The sequence below is a fragment of the Notechis scutatus genome, chromosome 8 (assembly GCF_049901735.1).
Source record: "Notechis scutatus isolate UNSWTSFEM ecotype Mainland chromosome 8, rNotScu1.2, whole genome shotgun sequence".
NCBI lineage: Eukaryota > Metazoa > Chordata > Lepidosauria > Squamata > Elapidae > Notechis > Notechis scutatus.
Window position 1 is genome coordinate 19,017,895 of NC_142016.1, and position 26,429 is coordinate 19,044,323.

General features: G+C 41.9%; 2 protein-coding genes across 13 annotated transcripts in view; one reads left to right on the top strand and one right to left on the bottom strand.

Moving 5' to 3' along the window:
* LOC113423738 (retroviral integration site protein Fli-1 homolog) overlaps window positions 1–3,455 on the bottom strand; it is a 26,492-nt gene extending 23,037 nt beyond the window's left edge. For 6 of the 8 annotated variants that reach the window (XM_026685281.2, XM_087970940.1, XM_087970939.1 and 3 more), the window contains exon 1: window positions 3,321–3,455. In XM_026685281.2, coding sequence (XP_026541066.1) covers window positions 3,321–3,338 — 18 coding nt within the window. In that variant the 5' untranslated portion in view covers window positions 3,339–3,455. Of the gene's footprint in view, window positions 1–2,822; window positions 3,063–3,320 lie in introns of those variants that run through there. The other 2 variants (XM_087970942.1, XM_087970941.1) reach the window with 2 other exon arrangements.
* Window positions 3,216–26,429, top strand: ETV2 (ETS variant transcription factor 2). 5 transcript variants are annotated; one of them, XM_026685283.2, is made up of 10 exons: window positions 3,216–3,442; window positions 3,782–3,909; window positions 11,444–11,546; window positions 12,791–12,868; window positions 14,255–14,431; window positions 17,006–17,086; window positions 20,872–21,039; window positions 22,555–22,716; window positions 23,098–23,216; window positions 24,949–26,429. In XM_026685283.2, exons 4-10 carry the CDS (start codon window positions 12,793–12,795, stop codon window positions 25,132–25,134), a joined length of 969 nt encoding a protein of 322 aa, XP_026541068.1. In that variant the 5' UTR covers window positions 3,216–3,442; window positions 3,782–3,909; window positions 11,444–11,546; window positions 12,791–12,792; the 3' UTR covers window positions 25,135–26,429. The 5 variants fall into 5 exon arrangements, with proteins under 5 accessions (XP_026541068.1, XP_087827072.1, XP_087827069.1 ...); XM_087970943.1 differs by lacking the exon at window positions 3,216–3,442 and adding an exon at window positions 3,557–3,651; XM_087970946.1 differs by lacking the exon at window positions 11,444–11,546 and having other exon boundaries at window positions 3,312–3,442.

The window sequence follows — 26,429 nt, forward strand, 5'->3', positions numbered from 1 at the left end:
AGAATTCTCCAGCCAGCTATGCTGGCTGGAGAATTCTGGAAGTTGAAGTCCACAAGTCTTAAAGTTGCCAAGTTTGAGGACCCCTGGTTTAAGGGTTGCCCAGCTGAAGAGCTGCTCCCAGGCCTGGTTGGGCAAGCTTGGAAAAACTAATCAAGCTGGGATGAGAGACCACGAGGAAACCTCAAGGATGTAGACTGAGCAAGTGAAAAAAGCAGAGAGGCGAGCGTGTCTAAATTGTCACCAAGGAAACTGGATGGACGTTCACAAGAGAAGACAATTTCTTCAGTAGATTGATATTCCACCTTTGCTCAAAGGTGCTTGGACAGCTACTGCCATTCATTTTATCCTCATAACAATAACCTTTGTAATAGATTGGGATACGAGAGAATAACGAGAGAACAACGTGCCCCAAATCACCCAGGGAATTTCCATGGCTGAGGATGGAGTTAGACGTTACCTTTCCTCATAATTCATCCTTATAACCAAGGGTTACTCAACCTTGGCAACATTAAGATGGGTGGACTTGAATTCCTCGAAGTCCCCAGCCAGCATGCTGTATAATATAGCAAGTTAGGGAATTCTATCAGCCGATCAGGAATAACATGGTGCTAGAGAGTATGAAGAGATGCAAAGGATTTGTTTGAATTATGGAATTTGCCATTACGAGGTGCCCTGAATTTGTCCCCAAAGTATCTCAAGGAGATGCTGCAAAAGCCATGGAGAAAGCATTGAGGAGGAAATCAGAAATAGTTTGCTTCTGAAACTATTGTTGTTAGAGGACATCAAGGCCACTTGATTGCTCTTTGGCTCCGTATTGTGCGTGGGAGTTTCCCAGAAATTTTCCTTAATTGTTGGAAGATTTTTTTTTATCAGATCCAGCCCACTCTTGCAACTATTATGGGAGGATCCTGGCATGGCAAGAGAGAGTTCTTTTAACAACGCTTTTTCTACGTAGCCCCCAGCTGAGACTTGGCAAGTGACAGAATAAACCGATTTTGAAGAATCCACAGTGCATAGCCTCAAAGTCAAATGTTCTCTCACCTGCTAACCTCAACAATTACACACAGGATGGGGAGGGGGGGGGAATATGTTTAAAAAGTTGCTTCTGCTTTCTTCAAGGTTCTAACTGACCCAATGCTAGAGCTGCTCCAGAAATTCAAAATGGCATTTTAAAAAATATTCTTTTTAATCCCGCCTTTTAAAATTATTTTTGTAAATAAGTCAAGGCACTTCCTCCTCCTCCAACAACAACCCTGTGAGGTGAGTTGGTCCTAAAGAGACGGACTGGCCCAAAATCACCCAGCAGGGCTCCTACCTAAGGCGGGACTTGAACTCACTGTCTCCTGGTGATTGGCCCAAAGTCACCCAACCAGCTTTCATTCTTAAGGCGGGACTAGAACTCAGAGTCTCCTGATCTCAAGCCTGGTGTCTTCATCACTCAATCAAACTGGCAAATTTTTGGTACATTTTAAAAGCAATAATTCAGGGGTCTCCAACCTTGGCAACTTTAAGCCTGGCGGACTTCAACTCCCAGAATTCCCCAGCCAGCTTTGCTGGCTGGGGAATTCTGGGAGTTGAAGTCCGCCAGGCTTAAAGTTGCCAAGGTTGGAGACCCCTGCAATAATTCATCCAATCTATGTTAGCCTTGCACCATCCATTAACAGCTCCTTGGCCTGCAGGTGACCAGACTCATATCACTCCCCTGCTACCATAGATCTTCGTCAAACGGCTTTTGCAGATTGAATTATTTTGAAAGCAGGAAGAGCAGAGAAGCTAGGATGGGGTGGTGTCTGATTAACATGGCTTGACTTGAAGAAAAGAAAACTGCAGAGCCTTATTTTTTTTATTTTTTTGGAAGCTGAATCATTCTTTCTGCGTCCCATGGAAAGGGCAGATTGTTAAGGCAACTTTATCTATCCCTGCCACAACATGACCAGGGAAAGAAAAACAAACAGGAAAATCTTGGCCTCTCACGCATGAAGCATTCCAGAAAATCCTTAAGTCAATGCCAAACCCAAGACTGTTCTCAAGATTTGGGGGAACCCTCAAGTGAGAGAAGACACCCGTGGTCTCTTTAACCTGGAAGTTGTGGAGCTGTATTCACCAGCTAGTCCGAAAGGTCAGAGAAGGCAGATGGGTGGTGATGTTAGGCCAGATTCTTTGCTAGTCTGGAGTCTACGCGTCCCCTTGAAGCCAACTACTTCCAAGAACAGCTCAGACAACAAAGCCCTGGCTTGCTGGTTTCACTGTGACAGTCCAATCCAGCTTCTTCTTTGCAAATGATTAAGCAAGGCTCCATTTCCCTCATCTTTAAAAATCTGAACAGGTCAGCACTAAACTACAGTTAAAATCCCAGCACGGATTCCTTCCTGCCAATAATAATGCAAAGCTGAAGATAAACAAAGATATCCTTAGAGAAAAGTTAGGTTAGCTATATATTCTCAAACTTGGACCGGGGAAGAAAAAAAGTTTTCCCTCAATGAATTCTGAAAATTCTCTACCAACCTAAGTTGATTGTTAACATTATTATTTTCTTCAAGAGCACAGCATGGTTAAAACAAGGCAAATCCTTGAGCTGGTAAAATTTTTGAAGCCTCCAATGTTTTTTACAGGTCAGCCTCTGTTTGGCCAACCTGGTCAGAAATGTATGCTGTGCAGGAAAATAAATTGTGAAAGGAATGGGCGAATCAAAAAGCTAAAGTTGGAAATAAGGAATGAATAAAAACAGCTACGGTTGAAAAGTATAAAAGCTTTATAAAAATTGAAAATGGATGAATAACAACAGGAATGCAAAATAAATAAATAAAATAAAATAAACTGACCTCTTACCACAGGGGAGTCATTCCAATTTGGGGGTGACGTGTCCCCCAACACTTAGTATCCTTCCCCAGACTTCTGTGTTTTGGCATGGAGATGCCATTTTCATCTCTTGCCAGGCATCTTGATGGTTTGGTGAAAGATAGGTCCTTGTGTCCGGTTGTGGCAAAATATGAAGATCCCCAAAACTTGCTCGCCTGCCTTCGTTTGGTTGGCCAGACTTAGCGGTGCAAGGGGCTCCCTGCTTTACAGCTGAAAGTGTCTGGTGGTGGTTTGGTTTGGGTTTTTTAAACTCAGAGACATCAACCGCCACGAAAGGGAAGGAAGAGGAAATTTTTTTGTACCAGAAGGAAAGAGCGGAGGGGGGCCCTGTTTCTGGAGCTGGGTGTGTATGAGACAGAGAGGAACTGAACCAGAGACCAGCTCAGTGCAAACTGGAAGACAGAGACAAAGAGAGGGGGATCAGCTGCTAACAAAGATGGAGGAACTTCTCCAGAACTTACCTTGATGGTGCAATCCATGGCACGCCTCTACCTGCTGCTTTCCGCCTAGATCTCCATGGGCAGTCAGATGAGTTGCATTGGCAGGGCTGATCTTGCGCAGGGGGCCGGATGAACACGACTTGGTGTGTGTATATGTGTATGTGTGTGTGTATGTGTGTGTGGTGTATGTGTGCGTCTAATTTTGGGAAGTGAAGTCACACAAACCGCCAGGGCTGGTTTCCTATTGGTGTGACCAAGCATACAGGCTCTGAAAGTTTTTTTTTGTTTTTTTTAAATAGCATTGTTGGCTTTGATGCATTTTTTTTCCTCTTCTTGTTCAAATTACAAATGGGTAAGTCAAGAGATTTTTTTTGAGACTGAAATGGAAGGACAAGAGAGACGGCGGGTGAAAAACAGAGAGGGATGAGGGCAAAAGAAGACCTGTTATTGTTCTTGAAGGGTCATTTGATTTATTTTTGCAGGAAGCAAGACCAGGAGGGGTGCGTCCCACAAAAGTCAGGAGGACCCAATGTTTGATCTTTAAAGCAAGCGTTTTTTATGGGTTGAAAATTAGCTTCTGAAGTCGGAAAGGCACTGTGCACTTTCAGAGGTAACTTCTGTCTTAGCCCCCCTTGTTTGCGCCATGTTACCCTCTTCAGCTAAAGGGTATTGCTTACAGTTGGGCCTCTTAGGTTGAGGACAGGCAAGCCTGATGAATTATTTACTGAATTTAGATCTCAATGAGACCGGAATTGCAAACTTCTTATGAATTCTTGCTCAGTGATTTCATCTGTAATCCTTGATTCTGTCTCAGCTACATTACTGAACGCTGCTGCTCTGTTATGCAGTTGGTCAGGAGGCTATTTTAGTCTATCTGGGAGACTAACCTGTTAGGTCAGTAAGTGACCTGTGGGCACTCTCACAAAATGGTTGCCACATTGGACCGTTCTGTAGCCAATCATGTCATGCAGCATGGGTGGCAAACAATTGGATGAGATTATTTTTTTTATTTACGGCCAGCTTTCTTCCTGCTTTTGATGTCTGTCTTAGCTTTGTTTTATTTTTATTATTTATTATTATTTTATTATATTACATTGATCTCTCTTCTCAGCAAAGAAATAACCTGAAATTCCTGAGCTTTTTGTTGTGGTGGTGGTTGTTGTTGTCTAAAGATTCTTATGGAGCCTCAAGTAGGATCTGGTGGCATTCCTATAAAATTATGTTGGGGCTGGAGCTTTGCTTGGTCGTAGGGCACCTCTCTATTTATTTACTTATGTATTCTGCTTAATCAAGGGAATTTATAAAATAATAATTGAGGTGGCGCAGAGACATTGGCAGACACAATGAGTCAGTGGGCAGGTGAGTAGGGTAGGTGAGGATGCACCTAATCCATTTATGAAATCATTTTGTTAGAATGAAGGATACAGCGTCCATAATATCAATGAAATCCTAGTCAATTTTGTCTGGGTTAGGGAAAAGTTGAGAAAAGAGTTTATTCGAAAAGAGAATAGGAGAAGAAGTGAACAACTTCATTCTCAGGTGTAGACTATTCTCAGATGTCACATGGACAAGCATGCATTCATATGCAGTCTGTGTCTTTGTTAATTGAGATCAATTGATATTTAATCAGTAAATGGCCGAAAATTGTTGATGTGAATTTTGGACTGGAGTCAATTCTAATTGAAATGATCTGGTCTGATCCTCTCTCTTTATCCTATGAGCAAGAACAATTTTTAAATGATAACAGTTGGCTGATTATTCTATCTTGTGCTTCTTCTCTTTGGTCCTCAGTCAAGTCATTGGTTATTTATATGCTGGAGTGGCTTCATAACATATGAATCTAGAACAAGGTTTCTCAATCTTGGCCATTTTAAGATGTGTGGTCTTTAGTGTCCAGAATTCTCTAGACAAGTGGCCAAGGTTGGGAAATACTGATCCAGAAGCATCAACCAGGCTCTAGACTACTTTACAGTCAACCAGGCTCTAGACTGTTTACTAGACCAGAAAGTTTGGGCTATATTTGATTGAACAAATCACTATTGGTTATCACTTTGTACAGTAAGATGACTGTATCTATCTACCCATAGCACATTTAAGCTGATTACTTAATGAATCCATAGTCGGATTTTGCACATTATCTAAACTAACCACTTAGATTACATTTGGACAGCACAAGGGGAATAAGAAAATGAACCATGGTTAATATTATTTAAATTTACTATGTGGTGCAAATGCAACTTTTTGGTTTTAGCTGACCCAATTAAGCAGACCTCAAGTCATGGTTTAACTAACCTCCATGGGCTTGTCTGCAGAATAAACAAATTCAAGCCCCAGCAAACTATGTTAGAGCTTATTGTGATGTGTGATTATCAAAATGAAAACTCATTGCAAGAATAATATTGAAACAGAACTGAAACAATAATTAAGTTAACCATTTGATTTAAAACTACTAATTGTAGCTCTCTTGCCCCATGACCAGTTTCTCTATATAAATATACATACATCATGTTAATCATGGTATTTTTATGATGATGATGATGATGATGATGATGATTATGATGATTATGATTATGATGATTATGATTATGATGATTATGATGATTATGATTATTATTGGAATACCATGATGAGTATGATGTATGTATGATGTATGTATATATATTTATATAGAGAAAGTGGCTATGGGGCAAGAGAGGTACAATTAATTAGTCTTTAATTAAATGGTTAATTTAATTATTGTTTGAGTTCTGTTTCTATATTACTCTTGCAATGTGTTTCCATTTTCATAATCATATTTGTATTCATAATAATAATAAGTATTATTATACTTTTATTCATTAAACATGAAACAAAGTCAACTGAATAAAAACAGATCACAAATATCATTGACAGACACTGATGGTTGATACGGGTTGCTTCCAGCATCCGAGGTATCAACCAACTATCTTCTTAAGATGTACGATGTTCCAAGTAGCTCAATTTTTTGCAGTTCCACTGATGTTATTACAGGAAGCTGCAATTTCTTGATTTATTGTGATTAACAGATAACAGATAATCAGAGTTGAAAGGGACCTTATAGATCATCTAGTCTAACCCCCGCCCAAGCGGGAGACCCTATACTGTTTCTGACAATTGCAGTCCAATCTCTTCTTGAAAGTCTCAAGTGATGATGTTCCCACAACTTCTGAGGGCAACTTCTGTTCCATTGGTGATTGTTCTCACTGTCAGAAAGCTTCTCCTTATTTCCAGGTTAAATCTCTCCTTGTTCATTTTCCATCCATTATTCTTTGTCTGGCCTTTGAGTGCTTTAGAAAATAGCTTGACCCCTTCCTCTCTGTGGCAGCCCCTCAAATATTGGAACATGGCTATCATGTCTCCCCTGGTCCTTCTCTTCACCAGACTAGCCATGCCCAGTTCCTGTAACCGTTCTTCATATGTTCTTCATATGTTCTTCATATGTTTTAGTCTCCAGTCTCCTAATCATCCTGGTTGCTCTTCTCTGTATTTTTCTAGAGTCTCAACATCTTTTTTATAATGTGGTGATCAAAATTGGATTCAGTACTTTAGGTGTGGTCTTACTAAGGCTTTATAGAGTGGTATTATTACTATTATTATGCACATTATATAAATTAACTATCTGGATTAAATTTGGACAGCATAAAGTGGGTGGTGTAAAAAAATGAACCATGATTAGGAGGCCTTGGAGCAATACCCAAAGGGCTACCTAGATGAATAGAAATGTTGAACTTATTAGACCTGAATATCCTGACTTTGCAAAAAAAATAATAATCACCCTACTGGGAACTGGCTATATATTTGTTTAGCACTTAAACTGTTTACCAGTCCCAGACCATGAATCTAATTGAAGATTAACAACAACAACAGCAACAAGAACAATATGCTAAATACAGAAAAAGAGTAAGAAAGAACAAGTCAACGTAGGCATGAAACTGGAAAAAGAAAAGAGATAGAGCTACATCTAAATACATTTAAAGAAAATATTGCTACATCTAAATACATTTAAATAGAGGCAAGAGGAAGATCAAAGAAATCAAAATGGCGAGTGTAACTAATTGACTGAATTTCTGCTGTCCTATAAATGCCTCTTGAGTTTAAGCCAACATCCTTCACTATACCTCCACTATCACATCTTTCTGTCTTCCTTACCTCCATTATATCCATGTACAGCTTTTCTTCATCAAACTTTCTCTTTTTGAGGCTCTCCTCAACTCCATCCAACTTTGAATTCTTGTGCCTTTCTCTTCCTCTCAACTCATCCAAGCTTCCTTAATTTGTTTTCCAGTTTGATCCTCGTTCAATCTCTCTATATAACCCAAACCATCTCAAGCATATTTGTTTTACACTGGCCATTCTCTTTTGTACTTAATCCACATGAGTTCAGCACTCATTCAATATTCTTGACCTTATCTCTTCTTGTTTTTCACATGTACTTCTTAGAAATCCTATGCGAACTGCATTTACCCTACTGAAATGGTACTGAAATGGCCATGTTTGTCTCTTATGATGGTTTGATAAAGGGGACGATACATAGTCATATATGTTGTTTATTTTTTTCCTGATCTCAGTGCCAGGCTCTGGTTCTAAATTTTGCTGAAAGCATTCCAGGGGCTGCCCATCCAACGATAGACTTCTCTTGTTATGTGACTGGACTTTCATCTCTGCAGGAAGGATCTTCTGGAGATACCATCAATTAACAGTCCTGTTTGATGGGCTCCATTGAAAGCATGCTCACTCTGCTACGCCCTGCAGTAGAATACACTCACCAGGCTGCATCTGCACAACATACTTAATTGGGGCTGTAACTAACCTATTGGTTGCATTCACACAGTATGTTAAACTCGGCAATTTTCACCTGGATTATTTTTTTAGCATTCTGCGTGCATCCTGACCAGCATGCACCTTGGCCATCAAGTTAATTGGACAACCATTTGTCTGAAATGGTATAGGGGTTGGACTAGAAGACCTCCAAGGTCCCTTCCACTTCTATTATTCTGTTCTGTTCTTAAATACATGTGCTTTATTTATTCGTAACTCATTTACAAATGAGCGAATCATCACAAGGTTAAGCCGCATAGAAATAAACTCATTTGAGAGTTCTCTTTTAGTTATTTGAAATTTGTGCTTTTAAAACTTGGTTTCAGTGGTTTTCTTATTTTTAAGAAAACATGTTATGAAACAAATTACCAGCTTTTAATGCTTTATGATGCAGTAGTGTTCATCAACATCAACAGTAGTGTTCACAGTCATCCCAATTATCAAATCTAGGGATTCCATCCACACACAATGTGGGAAGCTCAGTTACAATTCATCTTGGTTAGGTTCTTCTAGCTTTAGAGCACTGTGTGAATTCAACCTCTTTTGTTAGTTTGTAGTTGAGTGTTTTTCATAAATGGGTTAATTCAATAATACTGCTGAATGCAGTGCTATGCTTATTTCTAAATCTGGTGGATCTTTGAAAACCTCTCATATTCCGTATTGGTTAGGGTTCTGGATGCCTGTCCTAAATGGCCCATTCAGGGAAAATAATGTGAAAACAATGTACTTTCTGGCTGCAAGGTTTGTCCCTAACAAACAGAAACAGGTACCCTAGGTGGACCATGCCACCTCCCCTGCCTCTCAACCCCAAGAGCGGATCCCAGGGATGGTTTGGGAATTTGCAATATTTTACCCTATTTTCTATTTCATGTTTTTTTTTTAGCCATGTTTTGGGAAATAGAGATACTTGGCTTCTTCTCTGCCTATCCAACCAATGTTTCAGGGATCAGATGAAAGAGAGGCTGCAACATCTTGGTGTTTTTTTTTAATTTAATTTGCTTTTAAGATCTTTTTCCACCTACAAAAACAGTGCCCAACTTAACTTGCCACTTTCACCTTGATGGAAAAACTATCCCCCCCTGCTTGCTGTTGGCCATAAAAAAAACTCCAGTTTTCCAACTTAGGCAGAGCAAATGGACAACTTCTTTTCATTCTGTCTCCTCCTCCTCCTCCTCCTCCTCTTCTACTACTTTTTCTGAGCTCTGTTGCACCTGGTTTGTGCTTTGTGGTAAGGCGTGGGGGCCTTGTGGTTTCCGGTTGCTGTTGTGCACTCCTTGTCTCAACGCTGGGGATGATTGCACAATCTCACACCATATTTTCGGAGGCTGGCATACCCACCCACCCACTCACCTCCCTGCTGAGATTCCCTGGAAGGGGGCACAGAATGGAGCGCCCTCAAACTCAATAGGAGCCGTGAGCCTGCAACGTAAGAGTTCTTCTGAAGGATCATTGGGGCAGCTGGAATGCTGGGTGAGGGGCCTGTTCATGGGATGAGGATGGAGAGCAATTAGGGCTTTGGAGGTATGGAGGCCAGGCTGCAGGTTTTGTGTAGGACTGAGATGCGCAAGCCCCAGGGCTATAAGTAGCCTCCAACTCTTCCAGGAGTTGCCACTGAATTGCAAATTTCAATTAGACAGATGCCTTCTTTAAATGCTTGGGTTGGAATTACAATTGAATCAGATTTATCTGGGGACTGATGTCACCCACAACTTCATCCTATCTACTGTGGGGGAATCAAGCCTCCAGCACATAATATCCAGGCCAAAATTATGCACCCTTGATCTTGAATAAGGCTTGCCCAGATGTGTTGAGCTACAGTGGTTATCATCCTTCCCCAGGTAGTGATGGGGGAGGGGGGGTTGTGGTCCAGCTGATTTAGTGAGAACCAGGTTATGAAAGGTGGATTGAGACTCAGATGTGGGGCTAATGTCTGGCTCAATTGGGGTGGTGGTGGTAACAAGCTTGTTGGGTGGGGAGTTCTTTTGTTGTTCCTTGCCCAATCTCAAGCCATTACCCAATTCTGTGGGTTTGTGGTTTAGGGCTGTTTAAGTACAAGGGGACTGGCTTCTCTATGGGTTGGGTAACTCTGCCACCCATTGCTTGTCATAGAGAAAAGTGCGCAGGAGAGACAGTGTGTGTGGTCAACCTGGCCAAAATCAAGCTATTTGGTTTTAATTGCACAGCACAACACCACAATGCAACTAGACTCTGTTTTTTTTTTTAAATGCTTGTCCTACCTCCCACTCAACTCCAGTTTCTCAATACAAGTCACCCTTGTGTTAGGAAGGTGCTTGTTACCATCTAAGTGGGGTGAAAATATCTTGCTTGTTTTGTGGATAAATATCTGGAGATTTCCCTTAAGTAGCAGTTGGATTTCTCCTCTTAGAAGCACCAGAACTCAGTTGGGTGTAAGATAGACACAGCTGGCTCACATTCCCTCCCATGTTATGATTCTGATCCAATCCTCTTCCCCTTGCTGGTATTTGTTAAGCTCAGCTCTCCTCTCCCTTGGTACAGCGTGTAAGTATAACTGTAGGGTTGGTCAACTTAGTTCCTTCTAGGGCTGTGTTGAATTCTAGCTCTCCCTCCCTTGAACTTGTACGTCTTGTTGAGAATTGTGATGCGGCAGCTTAAGAAGAGCTTCCTACGTGTATAACTCCTTGAATTGTCTTCTTTCAACATCCTAGGTAAACAATCTTGGCTCTCAAGGGTAATAAACCTGGGTTAGAAGGTGTTTGACTCAGTGAGAAAATTAGGGTTTTCCTGGCTTAGGGCAGGCTTTGGAGGAAGTCATGTTGTCTCCTTTTAAGATTGATTGGAGTTGGGACGACTAGCTTGCTTGGAAGGTTTGGTGAACTGTATTGTGTTCCTGAGAGATAAACATCCCAGCCTTGCTTCCTCTCACGAATTTGCTTCTGTCTCTGAAATTTGGCCACCTGGTCGCCCCTCGGGGATTGCAAAGTCGTGATACACACACACTCTCCCCTCCCCCCTCCCTCCCTGTCCCTTTCACACACACAGACACCACATTGGCTGTGCTGACATGGAAAATCTTTCTGCCTCCCTCCCCCTCACCCCACCCTCAAAAACACAGAAAAAGTCACGAAACTTGCTCCTTTATTCAACCAATGGGAGCAAAGAAGTACAAGGATGAATATAGAGAGAAAAGGTGGGTGGGTGGGTGGGTGGAAATGATAGAGACCCCTGGCAAGGGATAAGCGCAGGCCAATACTTTTACAACGAAAGCAGCAGAAGCCAATTGGCCGGAGATACTTCTAGGTGTAACTATTCTTCTCCCAACTTCATAGTCCAAGGAGCAGAAGATATTTTGTGCTACTCAAACTTTGGTATTTGTTTACCTGCAAGAAATTTCTCCAAGCCGGCCATCCCATAAGAGACCTCTGCAAAGTGGTGAGTAAAATCAGGGGTTGAGGCAAGGATTGTATTGGAGTGATGTGTCTGTGTGTGTGTGTGTGAAAATTTCACGCAAAAATATGTCAGACCTATTATCTAGTATCTGCAGTCTGATACATGATAAAATCTATTTAATTTAGCCCTCCTTAGCCAGGATGCCAAAGAAATGTTGAGACTGCTAACATCTGGAACATCTGGCTATCATGGCCAAAGGAATTCTGGGAGTTGCCAACATTTTTGGATGATGCTGAGTTAAGGAAATCCAATTCAATTCATTCTCTTCACTAGAGTTTAGGTGGATCGGTCCCAAATTGTCCTCAATGCCACCTCTGGTTTGATTCTAGCTTGGTTTTAATTATTCAATTGAGTTACTGAATAAACCCATTTTCTGGAAAAATACAGTTAGAAACATAACATTTAATTTATATTTGTTTGTGTGTTATGAATTTCCATTTTATATACATAAAAATCTTCAGTATTTCACGAAATAGTTTTACATAACTATTATATTTATGTAAATGCATGCAATTCCGAATCTATACATAGATAAAATATTTTATGAATGAAGGCAAACATACATGTCCCAGGATCCTGCAAAATATTTTATATCTAGACAATAAGAATTTTCAATATTTCTTTTTTTTTATGTAACTATCATATCTATCTACATGTATGTGTGCATTAGATAAGAATTTTCAATGTTTCATTAGTTAGTTTGACATAAGGGAATAATTTTTATCATTAAAAAAAATCAGATCATTGTTAAAGTCTGGTTTAACATATAAATAACAAAGGCAACAATCAGCACAGTGTAAATAATAAGGTATGATAAAGAATTACAGTAATTCCTGTCTACTGTGAATGACTGATTATTAAACAAATCATTGAAAGCTGGACTAGTAAGAGCTTATGCAAAGGGAAACCCACATTATGAATGCAGCCTATCATTCTTATAAAAGTATAAATAATTGAAACATTTTTTATGATGTTTTGAAGGCAGGCGAGTGCATTTATTTATTTATTTATTTTCAGAAATGAAACTGGGTGGCAGATGGGGGCTATAGTCTTGGGGTGGGCAGCTTTAATCATGACTCTCTCCCTATTCCACCTTGAGGGATGAAAATGGACCATCCACCTGCTCTCCTGGCAAGTGGGCAGGGCGAGAACAGTTGAGCAGGGCAAAACACGGTCTTGCAGAAAGTGAAGTGGGGATAATATTTGTCTCTATCTGTGGGCTGCAGGTATGGAGTCTTGGCAAGAAAGCTGGAGGGATAACCCGGTGCAAATGGTCCCTGTTGGAGCAGAGATCGAAGGAACAGGTAAGAGGTGCTTTTATTTGTCTGGGAAAAACGAAACCACAAAATTTTGTCTTGTTTTTGACAGGCCACTAAGTTAACAGATAATAGATAATCAGAGTTGGAAAGGACCTTGTAGGTCATCTAGTCCAACCCCCCACCGCCCAAGCGGGAGACCCTACATCATTTCTGACAAAGGGCAGTCCAATCTCTTCTTGTAAGTCTCAAGTGATGGCGCTCCCACAACTTCCGAGGGCAACTTCTGTTCCATGGGTTGATTGTTCTCACTGTCAGAAAATTTCTCCTTATTTCCAGGTTGAATCTCTCCTTGTTCAGTTTCCATCCATTATTCCTTCTCTGGCCTTCAGGTGCCTTGGAAAATAGCTTGAGCCCTTCCTCTCTGTGGCAGCCCGTCAAATATTGGAAGATGCTCTCATGTCTCCCCTGGTCCTTCTCTTCATTAGACTAGCCAGGCCCAGTTCCTATAACTGTTCTTCATATGCTTTAGTCTTCAGTCCCCTCATCATCCTGGTTGCTCTTCTCTGTACTTTCTCTGTACTTTTTGCTTGGCAACTAGTTCATATTTATGATGGTTTGCAGAGTCCTGGGGGGTCATGTGGTCCCCTTTCACAGCTTTCTGACAAGGTCATAAAATGGGGAAAAACTCAACATAGGTCTCACTTCGCAACAGAAATGTTGAGCTCAGTTGTGATCATAAGTCGAAGACCACCTGTATGAGGTGGTTTATTTATTTGAAACTTGACGTGTTCTGGTGGTTTCCCATCCCAACAATGATCGGGTCTAACCCTGCTTAGATTTTTTTGTTTTAAAAAAATCTACCGAGGTTGCCAGGTGCTGAGATTTGCTGTGGCATCAGTTTCAAAGAAATGAATATTATTTCATGTTTATGTCCTGTGTGAATATTCAGGCCACAAATGCAGAGAGAGTGATGGGCTGTATCTATCTCAACCTATCAGTCAGTCCAGTGGTGGGATTCAATTTTTTTTTACTACTGGTTTTGTGGGCATGGCTTGGTGGGCGTGGCTTGGTGGACATGGCATGGCTTGGTGGACGTGGCAGGGGAAGGTTACTCCAAAACCCCCATTCCCTCCCCACCCCACTAACCTGCTTTCCAGCTCTGTTCTCCTGTGCAGGGCAACAAAAGAAGACCCAGCCAATCAGCTGGGACTCAATGGGAGGCGGAGGAGAGATGGGGGCGGGGCCAGTCAGAGGTGGTATTTGCCGGTTCTCCGAACTACTGAAAATATCCACTACCGGTTTTCCAAAACTGGTCAGAACCTGCTGAATACCACCTCGGAATCAGTCCCAGGCTTTTGCTAATTCCAGCTGCATAATAAAAGAATACAAACACCTCTTACATTCTTTTCTCTCTCTTTTTACATTGACAAGACTTTTTGGAAGAGTACAGGAAGATTTTCCAAGATGATTTTGGTGACTTAGGTTCCTGGTTTCTACCTGAAAATGAGGTGGAGCAGCAGCTGCCAAGCTGGACTGGTGGAAGTTACCTGGCTGAACTGGAGGGTTTTGAAAAGACAGTGCCAATCCATGAATCCCTTGGCTTGAAAGGTAAATAACAGCATCCTGGGCAGCAGCAGAAGTTGGGGTGCAGTCCCAGCATCGGCACCCCTAATTATTTATCCCAACTGGTGCTTTTTAATCATTCTGCCTTCATTTTAAGCGGGTGCATGAATCTGCATTTTTCCTCTTCCTTTTCCATCCCTCCTTCCTTTTCTGTTGAATCCATTACAATTATAAAAATTCAAGCAGGAATGATTTTGTTTCCTTTCTCTGTTTTTAGACTTTATTTTAGACACTAAGAAAAATAGGAGAGGAGGAGATTAAACAAAATTAAGAGTAGTGTGGAGGCAGGTTTATAGAGATTTGAATTTAAAATTTGCTAAACATTCTCTATAAAGTAGTATTCTAATTTTAATAGGAATATGAATGGATATTCTTTTTTCAAATATACTTTATTAAGTGTTTGCTATATCTATATCTATCTATTTCTATCTATGTATATCTATCATCTATCTATCTATCTATCTATCTATCTATCTATCTATCTATCTATATCTATCTATCTATCTATCTATCTATCTATCATCATCTCATCTATCTTTCATCTATCTATCGTCTATCTATCTATTTGTAACTATCAAAGTTGGAAGTTTTTCCTATTTTTTGTTATACTTGGCACTTTTTCTCTCCTTATTTTTAGTAATCATGAATAGTTGTCATCACTGAGTTCCAAACATCAAAAGTTTCATTTTTTTCCATTTCAAACAAGATGTTCAAAAGTGGCCTCCTAAGTTTTCTTCTCTTTAATCTTCTCTTTAAGTTTTTAGTTTCACCATTTCAGCCAGTTCCATTAATTTCATCCTCCATTCTTCCTTTGTGGGAATTTGCAGCTCCTGTGGTCTCCGTGCTTGCAAAGATCTCACTGCTTTTATCATATATAGAAACTATTTATTTTTTTATTTTTTTATTTATTTGATTTGCCAATTGTTTACAAGATAATAAGTATAAGAGTATACATAGTTGTGAATACATGAAATGGGTACATATATGAAAAATAAAAGAATAAGAGAAACAATAGGACAGGACGGTAGGCACGTTGGTGCGTTATGCACGCCTACAGGCCTCTTAGGAAAGGGGTGAGGTCAATAGTAGACAGTCAAGGCAGGGATCCCCAACCTTTGACGCTGCGGCCCGTTCCGACATCAGCTGGGCCGCCCTTGCGTCAACTGGGCGCCATCTTTTATGACGAAAAGGCGAGTGCGTCAATAGTAAAAGATGGGGCGTAGCTGGTGAGCTTTTCGGAGAAATGGCTTTACCCGAAAGCTCATTGGCGCCGCCATCTTTTATGACGAACAGCGGTGAAGAAAAGCTCACCAGAAGCGCTTTTACCAAAAGATGGCGGCGCAGCAACCAGCGGCCCGGTAAGGCTTGTTTCCAGACGGACCGGCGGTTGGGGACCCCTGGTCTAAGGTTAAATTTTTTGGGGTTTGGGGAAGAAACTCAGAGTCGGGTAGAGTATTCCAGACATTGACCACTCTATTGCTGAAGTCGTATTTCCTGCAATCAAGTTTGGTGCGGTTTACTTTGAGTTTGTATCTATTGTGTGCTCTTGTGTTGTTATGGTTGAAGCTGAAGTATTCATTGACAGGTAGGACATTGCAATGTATGATTTTATATACCATGCTTAAGTCAGACCGAAGACGGCGTAATTCAAGGTTTTCTAGTTCTAGAATTTCAAGTCTGGTGGCATAAGGTATTCTACAACGAGTAGAGGAGTGGAGAACTCTTCTTGTGAAATATTTCTGGACTTTCTCAATTGTGCTAATATCAGATACGTAATGTGGGTTCCAAACTGATGAACTGTATTCGAGTATTGGTCTAGCAAATGTTTTGTATGCTCTGGTTAGTAGTGTGATATTACCAGAGAAAAAGCTACGTAGGATTAGGTTAACAACTCTTAATGCCTTTTTGGCTATGTAGTTGCAGTGGGCTCTAGTTCTATACCGGTGCTTCGCTATGAAACTATGTGATTGGGGAGGAAAATAAGGGGGGGAAATTCTGCCTCTGCCTACCAACATCCATCGGTATTCATCTGGCTAGTGTCCTGTCAGTGTGTGGGAGAGTTGAGGGCTGTTTGGAAACTGAAACAGTATTTGCTGTGTGAGCAAGAAGGAGACAGCAAGGAGCCTGGCCATGGTTTAACTCAGCTACTCTGTACTAAAGCTGCTTGCTGCTGTGAAACTAAAACTGAAACTCCTCTCCTCTGCTTGTGTTTTGCATTTGGAACAGATTTCTTTTCAGGTGAGGCGGGGGAGTAGAACTCCTAGCATCAGAGCCTGTTAATGATAATATAGGAAATACTAATGCTCTGATGGTCATTTGGAAAAATCCTTTTTTAGTGAGCACCTAGAAGCCAAGAGGAACATATGTGCCACATTTCAAGTTTGTAGATAAAGGTCTGTGTTTTTTCTTAAGCTGGTTCTCCATCAATTTTCAAGAAACCATCTATTAATGACCTTTATCACTTTAGCAGTACAGATATAAGTAGCAGTAAATGCACCATCCCTAACACCACACACTACAAGAATAAACATGAATGGAATTATCTCTTTTCCTTTTGAGGCTTTCCTGAGTACACCAAGACCATTGTGGAATTGAAGCAGGTTTCTTCTGATCCAGATTACAGAGAACCATACCATGGTGGTGAGTTTTGGTTTATACTTGGAAGGAGAGAGAGGGGAGTAGAGAAAGCTTGTGGCACTAAGGGGAAATACTTGTGCTTTCTGAAGTGTGAGGCTTACACTCTCACAAATATCAAATTCTCATTTGATAGGAATGAGGATTAACAGGTGCATTTATTTATTAAGCACATTTAAACTGGCTGCCAAACTCATACATGGTGACTCAAACCTTACTGAAAGTTGATTCAAACTTCAATGTTTGGAATATTTAAAGCCCACTTTTGACTCAATTTTTGTAGCTCATGTGGCAATTTATACTGGGTTGGCTGCGATTCTTGATATGTCTCCTTGCTTAAAGCTGAACGGTGATTTTTAGTAATCTATATTACTAGAAATATAGGCTCTATATTCAGCCATTTATTAATAATGCAGCTTAAAGTTATGACATCCTTGGGATTTTTAGACTCCCCTTTTTGTGTTTTATTATTTTATCTTTTTGACCTGTTTTTTTTATTTTGCACTTATGTTTATGTGTTTTCTTTAAAAACCTAAAAAAATCAAATCAAAACAAAATGTTTTTTAACTTTTTGTTTAATTATTATATTGCAGAAGCCTAAAGAGTGAAAAACAAAAATATAAAAGGCAAAAAGAGAACAAACTAAAAATGTTGCAATAAAGAATTGGATGGTACAATCTTCTCTTCATTCTTTTCTCCAACCAGTAGCCTTTAGTTAAATATTAAGTCCAGATGCCTTTTGAACATCACCTTTGGAACACATAAATATTGATGGAATACATTTAATATTTAATAATAGACATCGGGCGTATTTGCTCATATCTGTTTAAATAATTTCATCTGTGTTTTTTTAGTTAACCACTATACTTATTTTTCTTGGAAGCCGTATTACAAATATCTAAATTTTCCTTGCTAGTAATGTGACTTATATAGGGGAAATATTCCTGCTTAAATTTGGTCCTATTATAACTACCCTGCTTCCCTGAAAATAAGACCCAACTGGAAAATAAAACCTACCATGATTTTTCAGGATGCTCGTAATATAATCCCTACCCCGAAAATAAGCCCCAGTTAAGATTGTCTGCCAGACGGATGCATTTAGAGCCGTATTTCCCCTAAAATAAGCCCTAATGTGTCTTTTGGAGCAAAAATTAATATAGGACCCGGTCTTATTTTTGGGGAAACACGGTATATACTGTGGCTTAGCCATCATTGCACATTCAGTGAAGGAGAAAAATGTCTTTAGTCTCATCCGTATATTTTATTTATTTATTTATTTATTTGGTTTGTCAATTGCTTACTAGATAATAGGTATAAGTAAAAACATAGTTATGAATACATGGATACATATAAGACAAAAAAAAAAAGAAACAATAGGACAGGGACGGTTTATTATATGTTTCTATGAATAATTTTGAAAATGGTACAGTTAAGAAAGAGTACCTTACATGTACCTGTTTAAAGGGAAGTGAGATGGGCTATGTCACAAGTCCTTATGCGTATTTCTTAGTGCATGAGTGCAATGACTTGGCAAGATGGCATATGTGTTTTGGGAAGTTTAAACAAAGCAACCCTCCCCTTATCCCCTTTTAAAAACATCCTATGCACTTCTGTTACAAATTAGTTAAATTGATCATGGCTTTGGAGTAAGACAGAGCAGGAAACAACATAACAGCGCAATACAAATTACCTCTCTGCGTCAACTGACACAACTCGGAGTTAAAGCAACAAGAGGAAGTAAAGGTTTAAAAACTTTGCCGAAATGTTGTAAGGCTGCCAGTCATCAGCCTTTCCCAAAAACATTCCCCTTTAGAAAAGTTAGACTATCAGTCCCATGTTTCCCTGCCAGAACAATTCTCTGGGAATTTAAGGGAATTGCCACATATATCTGAAATGTGGATGAGGAGTAGGTGGAATAATAATAATAAACTATTGTGCTACTACAACAGGAATATTGCAGTATTTGCACCAATGTAGGTATATAGCATAAAAGGCCATTTTTCATTATACGTGGATATGAGAATTCTTCTGACATTTCCCAGACAAGGCATTTATCAGAAGTCACTAGTCTCATTTCTCAGAGAAATGAAAAGTTGCAGTCCAACCTTCTGCAATGTGTAGGAGAATTAGTTAAACCATCAGAATAGAGACCTGGAAGGGACCCTTCTAGTAGAGCCCCCTCCTTCTTTAAAATTTCCAGACATGGGTGACCCACCCCCTCAATAGAGAGATCATTCCTTAGATCTTACCATCACAAGACTTTTCCTTCTGCTTAAATTTTTCCTTACATTTGGAGGCATGAGTGAAATGCTGGCTAGCAGCTTAAGACCAATTGATCAAGCCACACTAGAGCTTAAACATTCCACCATAAATCCTGGCTGATGGCTGAGTGCAACATGTGAATCCAGGCAACACTGATTCAGAAAAACCCCGGTTAAGCCCTTAATAAATAGGTCCTCTGTTTTCTCACTGTATAGAGGACACAGGGAATGGCCTTGAAGGTGACATGAGCTGTAAGAATAACTTTCAGATGAAGTTCCTGCTACCAAGCCAATATCAGAGAACAGAAATTTGAGGCAGGACCAAGAAAGTAATATGAGAAAATGTCTCAGATCGGCCCCACTCTAATTCACACAAAAATAAAAGGAGGAGGAGCATTTAGACTTGAAAGATACTGTTATTAGAGCCGTTCAAAAGTAATCCTGACCTATCTGGCATTGGTCTTTTAGTCTGGTCTACCTTGTTGGGTTGGCACATTCATTCTATTTCTTCTACATCCTCACCTGTACCCGAACATCTATTTAAGAGAGGGGTGAGAAGGCCCTGAATTCCTTCAGTGTCTTTTGACTCTTAGTACCAGAAGTTGTCTTTCTCCTGATGTCAGGATTCCAGAAGTTACCCCCATTTAAATCATGAGTCTCAAGCCAAATTTCCAAAACTCAAAAAGGATTTATTGGGAATTAAACTGTCTGGCACTGCCTGGGTGTCGCTGACTCTGAGACACATAATTCATTGTCAACCTTGACGCTGGTTTTCTCCCACCCCCTGGGTGTATCATAACTCATATTCTCCAATGGGACACATCCATAGCCAAGAGTCATCAATCATGCTCTCCAGTTAGAATTTTGCGCGGCAGAAACTTCGGTCACCTAGTTGCTATCTTTGAAAACATTTATGGAATGCACTTTCGGTTTGGAAGCTGCCACACTCTCACCCTCCCTTTTTGTTGGCAACTCTAAAAAGACATAGAAATATTTTATGTGTTGACATCTAAGACTGGTGCCTGATGATTTTTATAACCTGGAATTCTTGCCTCTTATGTCTAAGGGACACGGTGGCTCAGTGGCTAAGATGCTGAGCTTGTTGATCAGAAAGGTTGGCAGTTCAGTGGTTCGAATCCCCAGCGCCGCATAACGGCGTGAGCTCCTGTTTCTTGTCCCAGCTTCTGCCAACCTAGCATTTCAAAAGCATGTAAAAAAAAAAAAATAGGGACCACTTTGTAGAAAAATTGGGACCGCTTTGGTGGGAAGGGAACAGCGTTCTGTGAGCCTTCGGCGTTTAGTCCTGCTGGCCACATGACCACGGAGACATCTTCAGACAGTGCTGGCTCTTCGGCTTTGCAACGGAGATGAGCACCGCCCTCTAGAGCTGGAAACGACTAGCATGTATGTGCGAGGGGAACCTTTACCTTATAGACACCTATGCTTATAGATAGACACAAGGTGAGAAAAGTGGTAGGACTGCTGTTCTCCCATAATTCTGACGACACCTGTTCCTTTAATCTCCTGCAGCTTCAAGAATGGTGCTCCAACAAGACGGTGTCCCCCACAGCTTCGAGGGTTCCAGTTGTCCCCCGGCTGCGCCTCAGCCTTGGTTTGTCCTGTATCCTGATTCTCCTGGAGAACAGGTGTCTTCTGCTCAGCTTCCTCTTGGAGATCAGCAAGAACAGCAGAAGGAAGGTAAAAAATCTCAGATTTGCATGACTTTGTATCATTCCTGTCCTCCAAAGTACCCTTCCAATTCCTGAATTCTTTTTTTAAAACTTATTTTCAACATGCTTTAGGGAAAAAAAAAAATTGGGAGCTGTTTCTCACAAATTGGGAGCTTACATTATCACTGCGTGTGTGTGTGTGCATGCATGCTTGTCTTTCTTTCACACCTTAACCTAAAAAAACGCTCTGTGAGAAATTTGTGGGATTTAAGGCAGCATAAGAAGCCCTTCAGTTGGAATGGTGCGGTGGCCTAGAGGTGGAGGTCTTGCCTCACAATCAGAAGGTTGTGAGTTCAATCCTAGGTAGAGGCAGATCTTTCTCTCTCTGGGCACCCTGAGAATATATCTGCTGAACAAAACTCTGCATTGTCAACAGGAAGGGCATCCGGCCATGAAAACACTCTGCTAGCTCCATGCAAGGGATTATGGGGTCATTAAATGAAGATGATAAGAAGCCCTGTCCATTGCTCATTGCAAGATCTTACTCTAGTGCAGTGTTTCTCAGCCTCAGCAATCTTAAGATGTATGGACTTCACCTCCCAGAATTCCTCAATCAGCAGCATAAGAATCCCGCAGCTCCTTTGCTAAGACTCATCCTTTGCAAACCCAAAGCAAAAGCAATTCCTTTTCCACCAGGCAGAATGTGAATGATGGAAACAACAGTGCAATACTAAATCTTGAATAAGACATCCTGCTGTTCTCAACACTGTGCTCGCTCAATGGGTTTAATCTTAAACCCAGATTAAGAAAAGCACAATGGATGTGTGTGTACATACTATTCTCTGTCTCAACCACTGAACCATATGATGATCTAATGTGGTGGCTGAAATCACTCAAGACGCTAAGGGTAGTAGTGGCTGCGGTCTATCGATATGCTCCGAACCTTCTAAGTTCCCCACCCCATGCTTATTAAATATGTTTTAATGCAGATGAGGCCAACTCAGTTTCTCCATAATTAGCAACGATTTCTAATTTCTAATTAGGACACTATAAATTGGTCTAGAGCAGTGGTGGGTAACCTTTTTGGGCTCCTGTGCCGAAAATTGGTGTGCCAGCACCAAGAAGGCAATGCGCGTGTCCCCCCCATGCCCCCCGCGCTTGCGCGCATGATCCCCTCACTGCCCCCTTACCTGCACTGTGCATCCACGTGCCTCCCAGCTGATTTTCAGGCCTTTTTTGGCCTCCCAGAAGCTCAAGGGAAGCCTCTGCAGCCTTTGGAGGCCAAAAAAATGGGTCAGTTTTATCACTTCCGGTATTTCTGGAAATACAGGAAGTGATGAAACAGGCCTGTTTTTCAGCCTCCAAAGCTTGCAGAGGCTTCCCTCGAGCCTCTGGGAGGCCAAAAAAGGCCTGAAAATCAGCTGGGAGGCACGCGTATGCGCAGTGAGGTAAGTTTGCCTGGGGCTCGCGTGCCCACACAAAGGGCTTACTAGCTTTCATGCTTACTTCCCTGATTCTGTCCATCCATTGTCATTGCCTCTAGAACATTGGATCGAGTCCCTTGGCCCCGATTCAGGCAGCCAATCCAGTGCCTTGGACAGCGATTCTTGCCAGTGCGATTCACCAATCAGGAGCCAGAAAAAAAGGGAACGCAGAGACCAGGCGGACAGCAAGAACCCCAATGCTTTACCTAGAGATCGGACAGGTAATATTGACCGGGGAGCATGGGGTTGGGAGACTTCCGAAACCCATAATGTGCTGACACTAAATTTCAGGTCTTAAAGGGTCTGGAGTTACAATGACTTTTTAAGTTGCTTGCCCATTCACATTAAGGTCAGGTATGATGTTGGCTTCTCAGTGGTGACTCCAAAATTAGGAAATGTCCCATTTTGGGGAATCGTCTTTTTTTTTTTGTCTGGCTTTTGGATAAAGTACAGGTAGTTCTCCGACTTATGACCACCAGGGAGCACAAATTTTCTGTTGAGGTGAGACATTTGCTAAGTGAGTTTTGCCCCATTTTTCGACTTTCTTGCCTCCGTTGTTAAGCAAATCCAAATCACCCGTGCATCTCCCGTTTTGATGGCAGGGGCCGGACCCATTCAATTATGGCGCTTTCTGCTGGAGCTCCTGCAAGATGGCTCCTGCCAAGCCCTTATCCGCTGGACAGGGAATGACTGGGAATTCAAGCTCTGTGACCCACACGAGGTGAGTCCTCCCCCTCGCCCTCCCCTCATTTATATACAACCCACGGTGCCCTTCCCTTGTGGCAAAGAGTCTCTCGGGAATACAGAGGTATTGTATTCTCTATATAATATACAGATAAGATATTATAATATCTGTATAATATAATATTATACAGATATGACATCTGTTCTGACCTAGGCTCCCCAAGATCCTGATGCAGACTTCTCGTCCCAATAAAACCCCTTTTATTTCAGTTAAAGGGAATTCCTCTCCAGCAAAGTCCCGGCAAACAGTCTTTTAAGAGATTTCACAACTACAGACCTTTATCAGGCTTGGAGAATTGCCAGGCCTATATCTTCCAAACGCTGCACTGTAGCAGCAATTACTTGGCAAGAAGACAGGAACAGATCTTCACCCTAATGAATTGAACTAATTGTCTCCTGCAAACACCACCCTCCTTTCGCTCTTTATTCCCTATGGGAGGGGCCATTCACCGTCCACCTCTGGATTTACTCCCAAGTCGCCCCTTGTTCCTTAGCTGCTCCCTTCTCCTGGCAGCTCTGTGCATACGCACACTGAGAACAGGCTCCAGCTGTTCTTCTGCCTCACTGATCTCTGACTCCGAAGGCAGCTGATAACTGTCCGGCAGCCCTGGCCCCATCTCTGCCTCTGATGCAGAGCCCTCGTCAGAGCCTTCCCCGGACTCCATGACTGGCCCATGTTCCTCCCCAACCTCCTCACTGTCCGAGTCTGCCGCCAAAAGATATTGTATTCTCTATATCAGAGGTCTCCAAACTTGGCAACTTTAAGACTTGTGGACTTCAACTCCCAGAATTCCTCAGCTAGCTATCTTATACAGATATTATATTATCACAAATGTATATTATACAGATATTATATCTAGGTCTACAGGATGACATGGTTTTGTGTTTGTTAAATCAGGAGCTTAGTCCCTCTGAATGTGCAACAGGGAAAAGAAAGCTGAGCAGATGTATGCACTTCAGCATGTTTTAGATGTGGGCATGGTTGGCTTGGCTTAATGGGTTGCCTGCAACTCATTGCGGCTTATTCAACAAATCATGGCCTAGCATTAGGGCATACAAACAACCCATGGCTGAATATGGTCCCCTTAGCACAAGGGTCTTCAAAATTGACTTCAACTCCCAGAATTCCTGAGCTAAGATGACAGGAGGAAGAATTCTGGGAGTTGAAGTCCACAAGTCTTAAAGCTGTCAAGTTTGAAGACCCCTGCCTTAGCACACCAACTCTATCAAAGACCAGACGTTTCCTGCCTTCCTGAAGCCAACGGTACAGTGAGTTTAATGGACTCCATCGCCTGTAAAACTCCATCCTTCTTCTAAACCAAGGATCTTCAAACTGGGCAAGTTTAAGACTTGTGGACTTCAACTCCCAGAATTCCTGAGCTAACATGACTGGAGAAGGAATTCTGGGAATTGAAGTCTGCAAGTCTTAAAGCTGTCAAGTTTGAAGACCCCTGTTCTAAACCCAGAGAAGAAACATCATGGCCTCATCCACTGCGGCCCTCCCTCTCCCTCAATGGCCAAAATGGTCTCTGTGGTTAGCTTGAGTAGCCACAACGGGCCCAGGCAATGCAGCATTATCTGGGCACAAGCCGCAAGTAGCAACGCTCGAGTAAGGACTCGGGCTAAAATGGGCTTCTGGTTATCAGTGCCAATGGACTGCTTACTCATCCCCCTCCCTCTGCCTCCCCCTCCCTCTCATTTCCTACTAGGTGGCCAGGCGCTGGGGCAAACGGAAGAACAAACCCCGCATGACGTACGAGAAACTGAGTCGGGGGCTACGCTACTATTACCACAAGAACATCATTCACAAGACCAGCGGGCAGCGTTACGTCTACCGCTTCGTTTGTGACATCCAGGGCCTGCTGGCCGAATTGGATAAGAAATTGCAGATTTAGCCCGCGACAACCATCTTAAAAAGAGAACCTTTTCTTCATTCCTTACGCACCAAAACTTCAGAAGAGAGAGAGAGAGCAGGGGCGGCTCCCTTGGAGAAGACTCTGGCTTCTTTTAAGCTACATCTAAAGCAAGAAGGGTGCAAGAAATGCTGGCTGTGGGCTGTGGACCCTCTCTGGATTGGGCAGGGCAAAAAAACAACACACACACACACAAAGCAGTTTTTTTTTCCCCTGGGGTGGGGGAGGGAAATTATTGCTCTTGTGGGATGGGATAGGTAAAAATAACCCACCCACCCACCAAAAAATAGAATTGGGGTCTTGATCTTAGCTTTAGAGAAGGAAGGCAGGGAGGCAGCTAATAAACCCTGGGTAAAAGTATAGAACCGTGATAGCGAATTGATGGCACGCGTGCCACAGGTGGCACACAGAGCCATTAGTGCGGGCACGCGAGCCCCAGGCAAACTTACTTCACTGCACATGCGTGCGCCTCCCAGTTGATTTTCAGGCCTTTTTCGGCCTGCCAGAGGCTTGAGGGAAGCCTTTGCAGGGTGAAAATAATAGGCCCATTTTGTCACTTCTGGTATTTCTGGAAATACCGGAAGTGACAAAAGCGGGCTAATTTTTCGGCCTGCAAAGCCTGCAGAGCGTCCTTCAAGCCTCTGGCAGGCCGAAAAAGGCCTCAAACGGGCCGAAAATCAGCTGGCAGGCACAGTGCAGGTAAGGGGGCGGCAGGGGAAGGGGAATCGTCTGCGCATGCACAAGGGGTGTGGGGGGCCTATGCGCATTGCCTTCTGGGTGCTGGCATGCGAGTACGCACGCAATTTTTGTCACAGGAGCCCAAAAAGGTTAGCCACCACTGGTATAGAATATTAGCAGAAGTTTTGCAAATGAAAGCATGTCCGTTACTTCTCTTGATTCAAGGAGTAAGAAGTGGCAAGATTTGATCCATATTAAGTATCTCGATTTTCACAGACATTTTGGAAGACTACCATTCTCGAGGCTATCTGCTCTCCCCGCCATACACACACACACACACACACACACCCCATCCGTCTCCTTCTCTGTTAGCCATTATTAAACCATTTAAAACAGGGTCCCGCCTCTCATAATGGAAAAGAGGTTCTCCGTGGCGGGCTCAACTCTTTTGAACTCCTTTTGGTGGTGGTGGTGGGGTGGCATGGCCCCTTCCCAATTGCTTTTAAGCAGACCTTAAGTATCAGTTTCAATTGGTGCCTTCGTAAGGATGATGGCGAGCTGCCTTTTTAAACAGCCGCTGCTGGTTTTTTTTTTTTGTT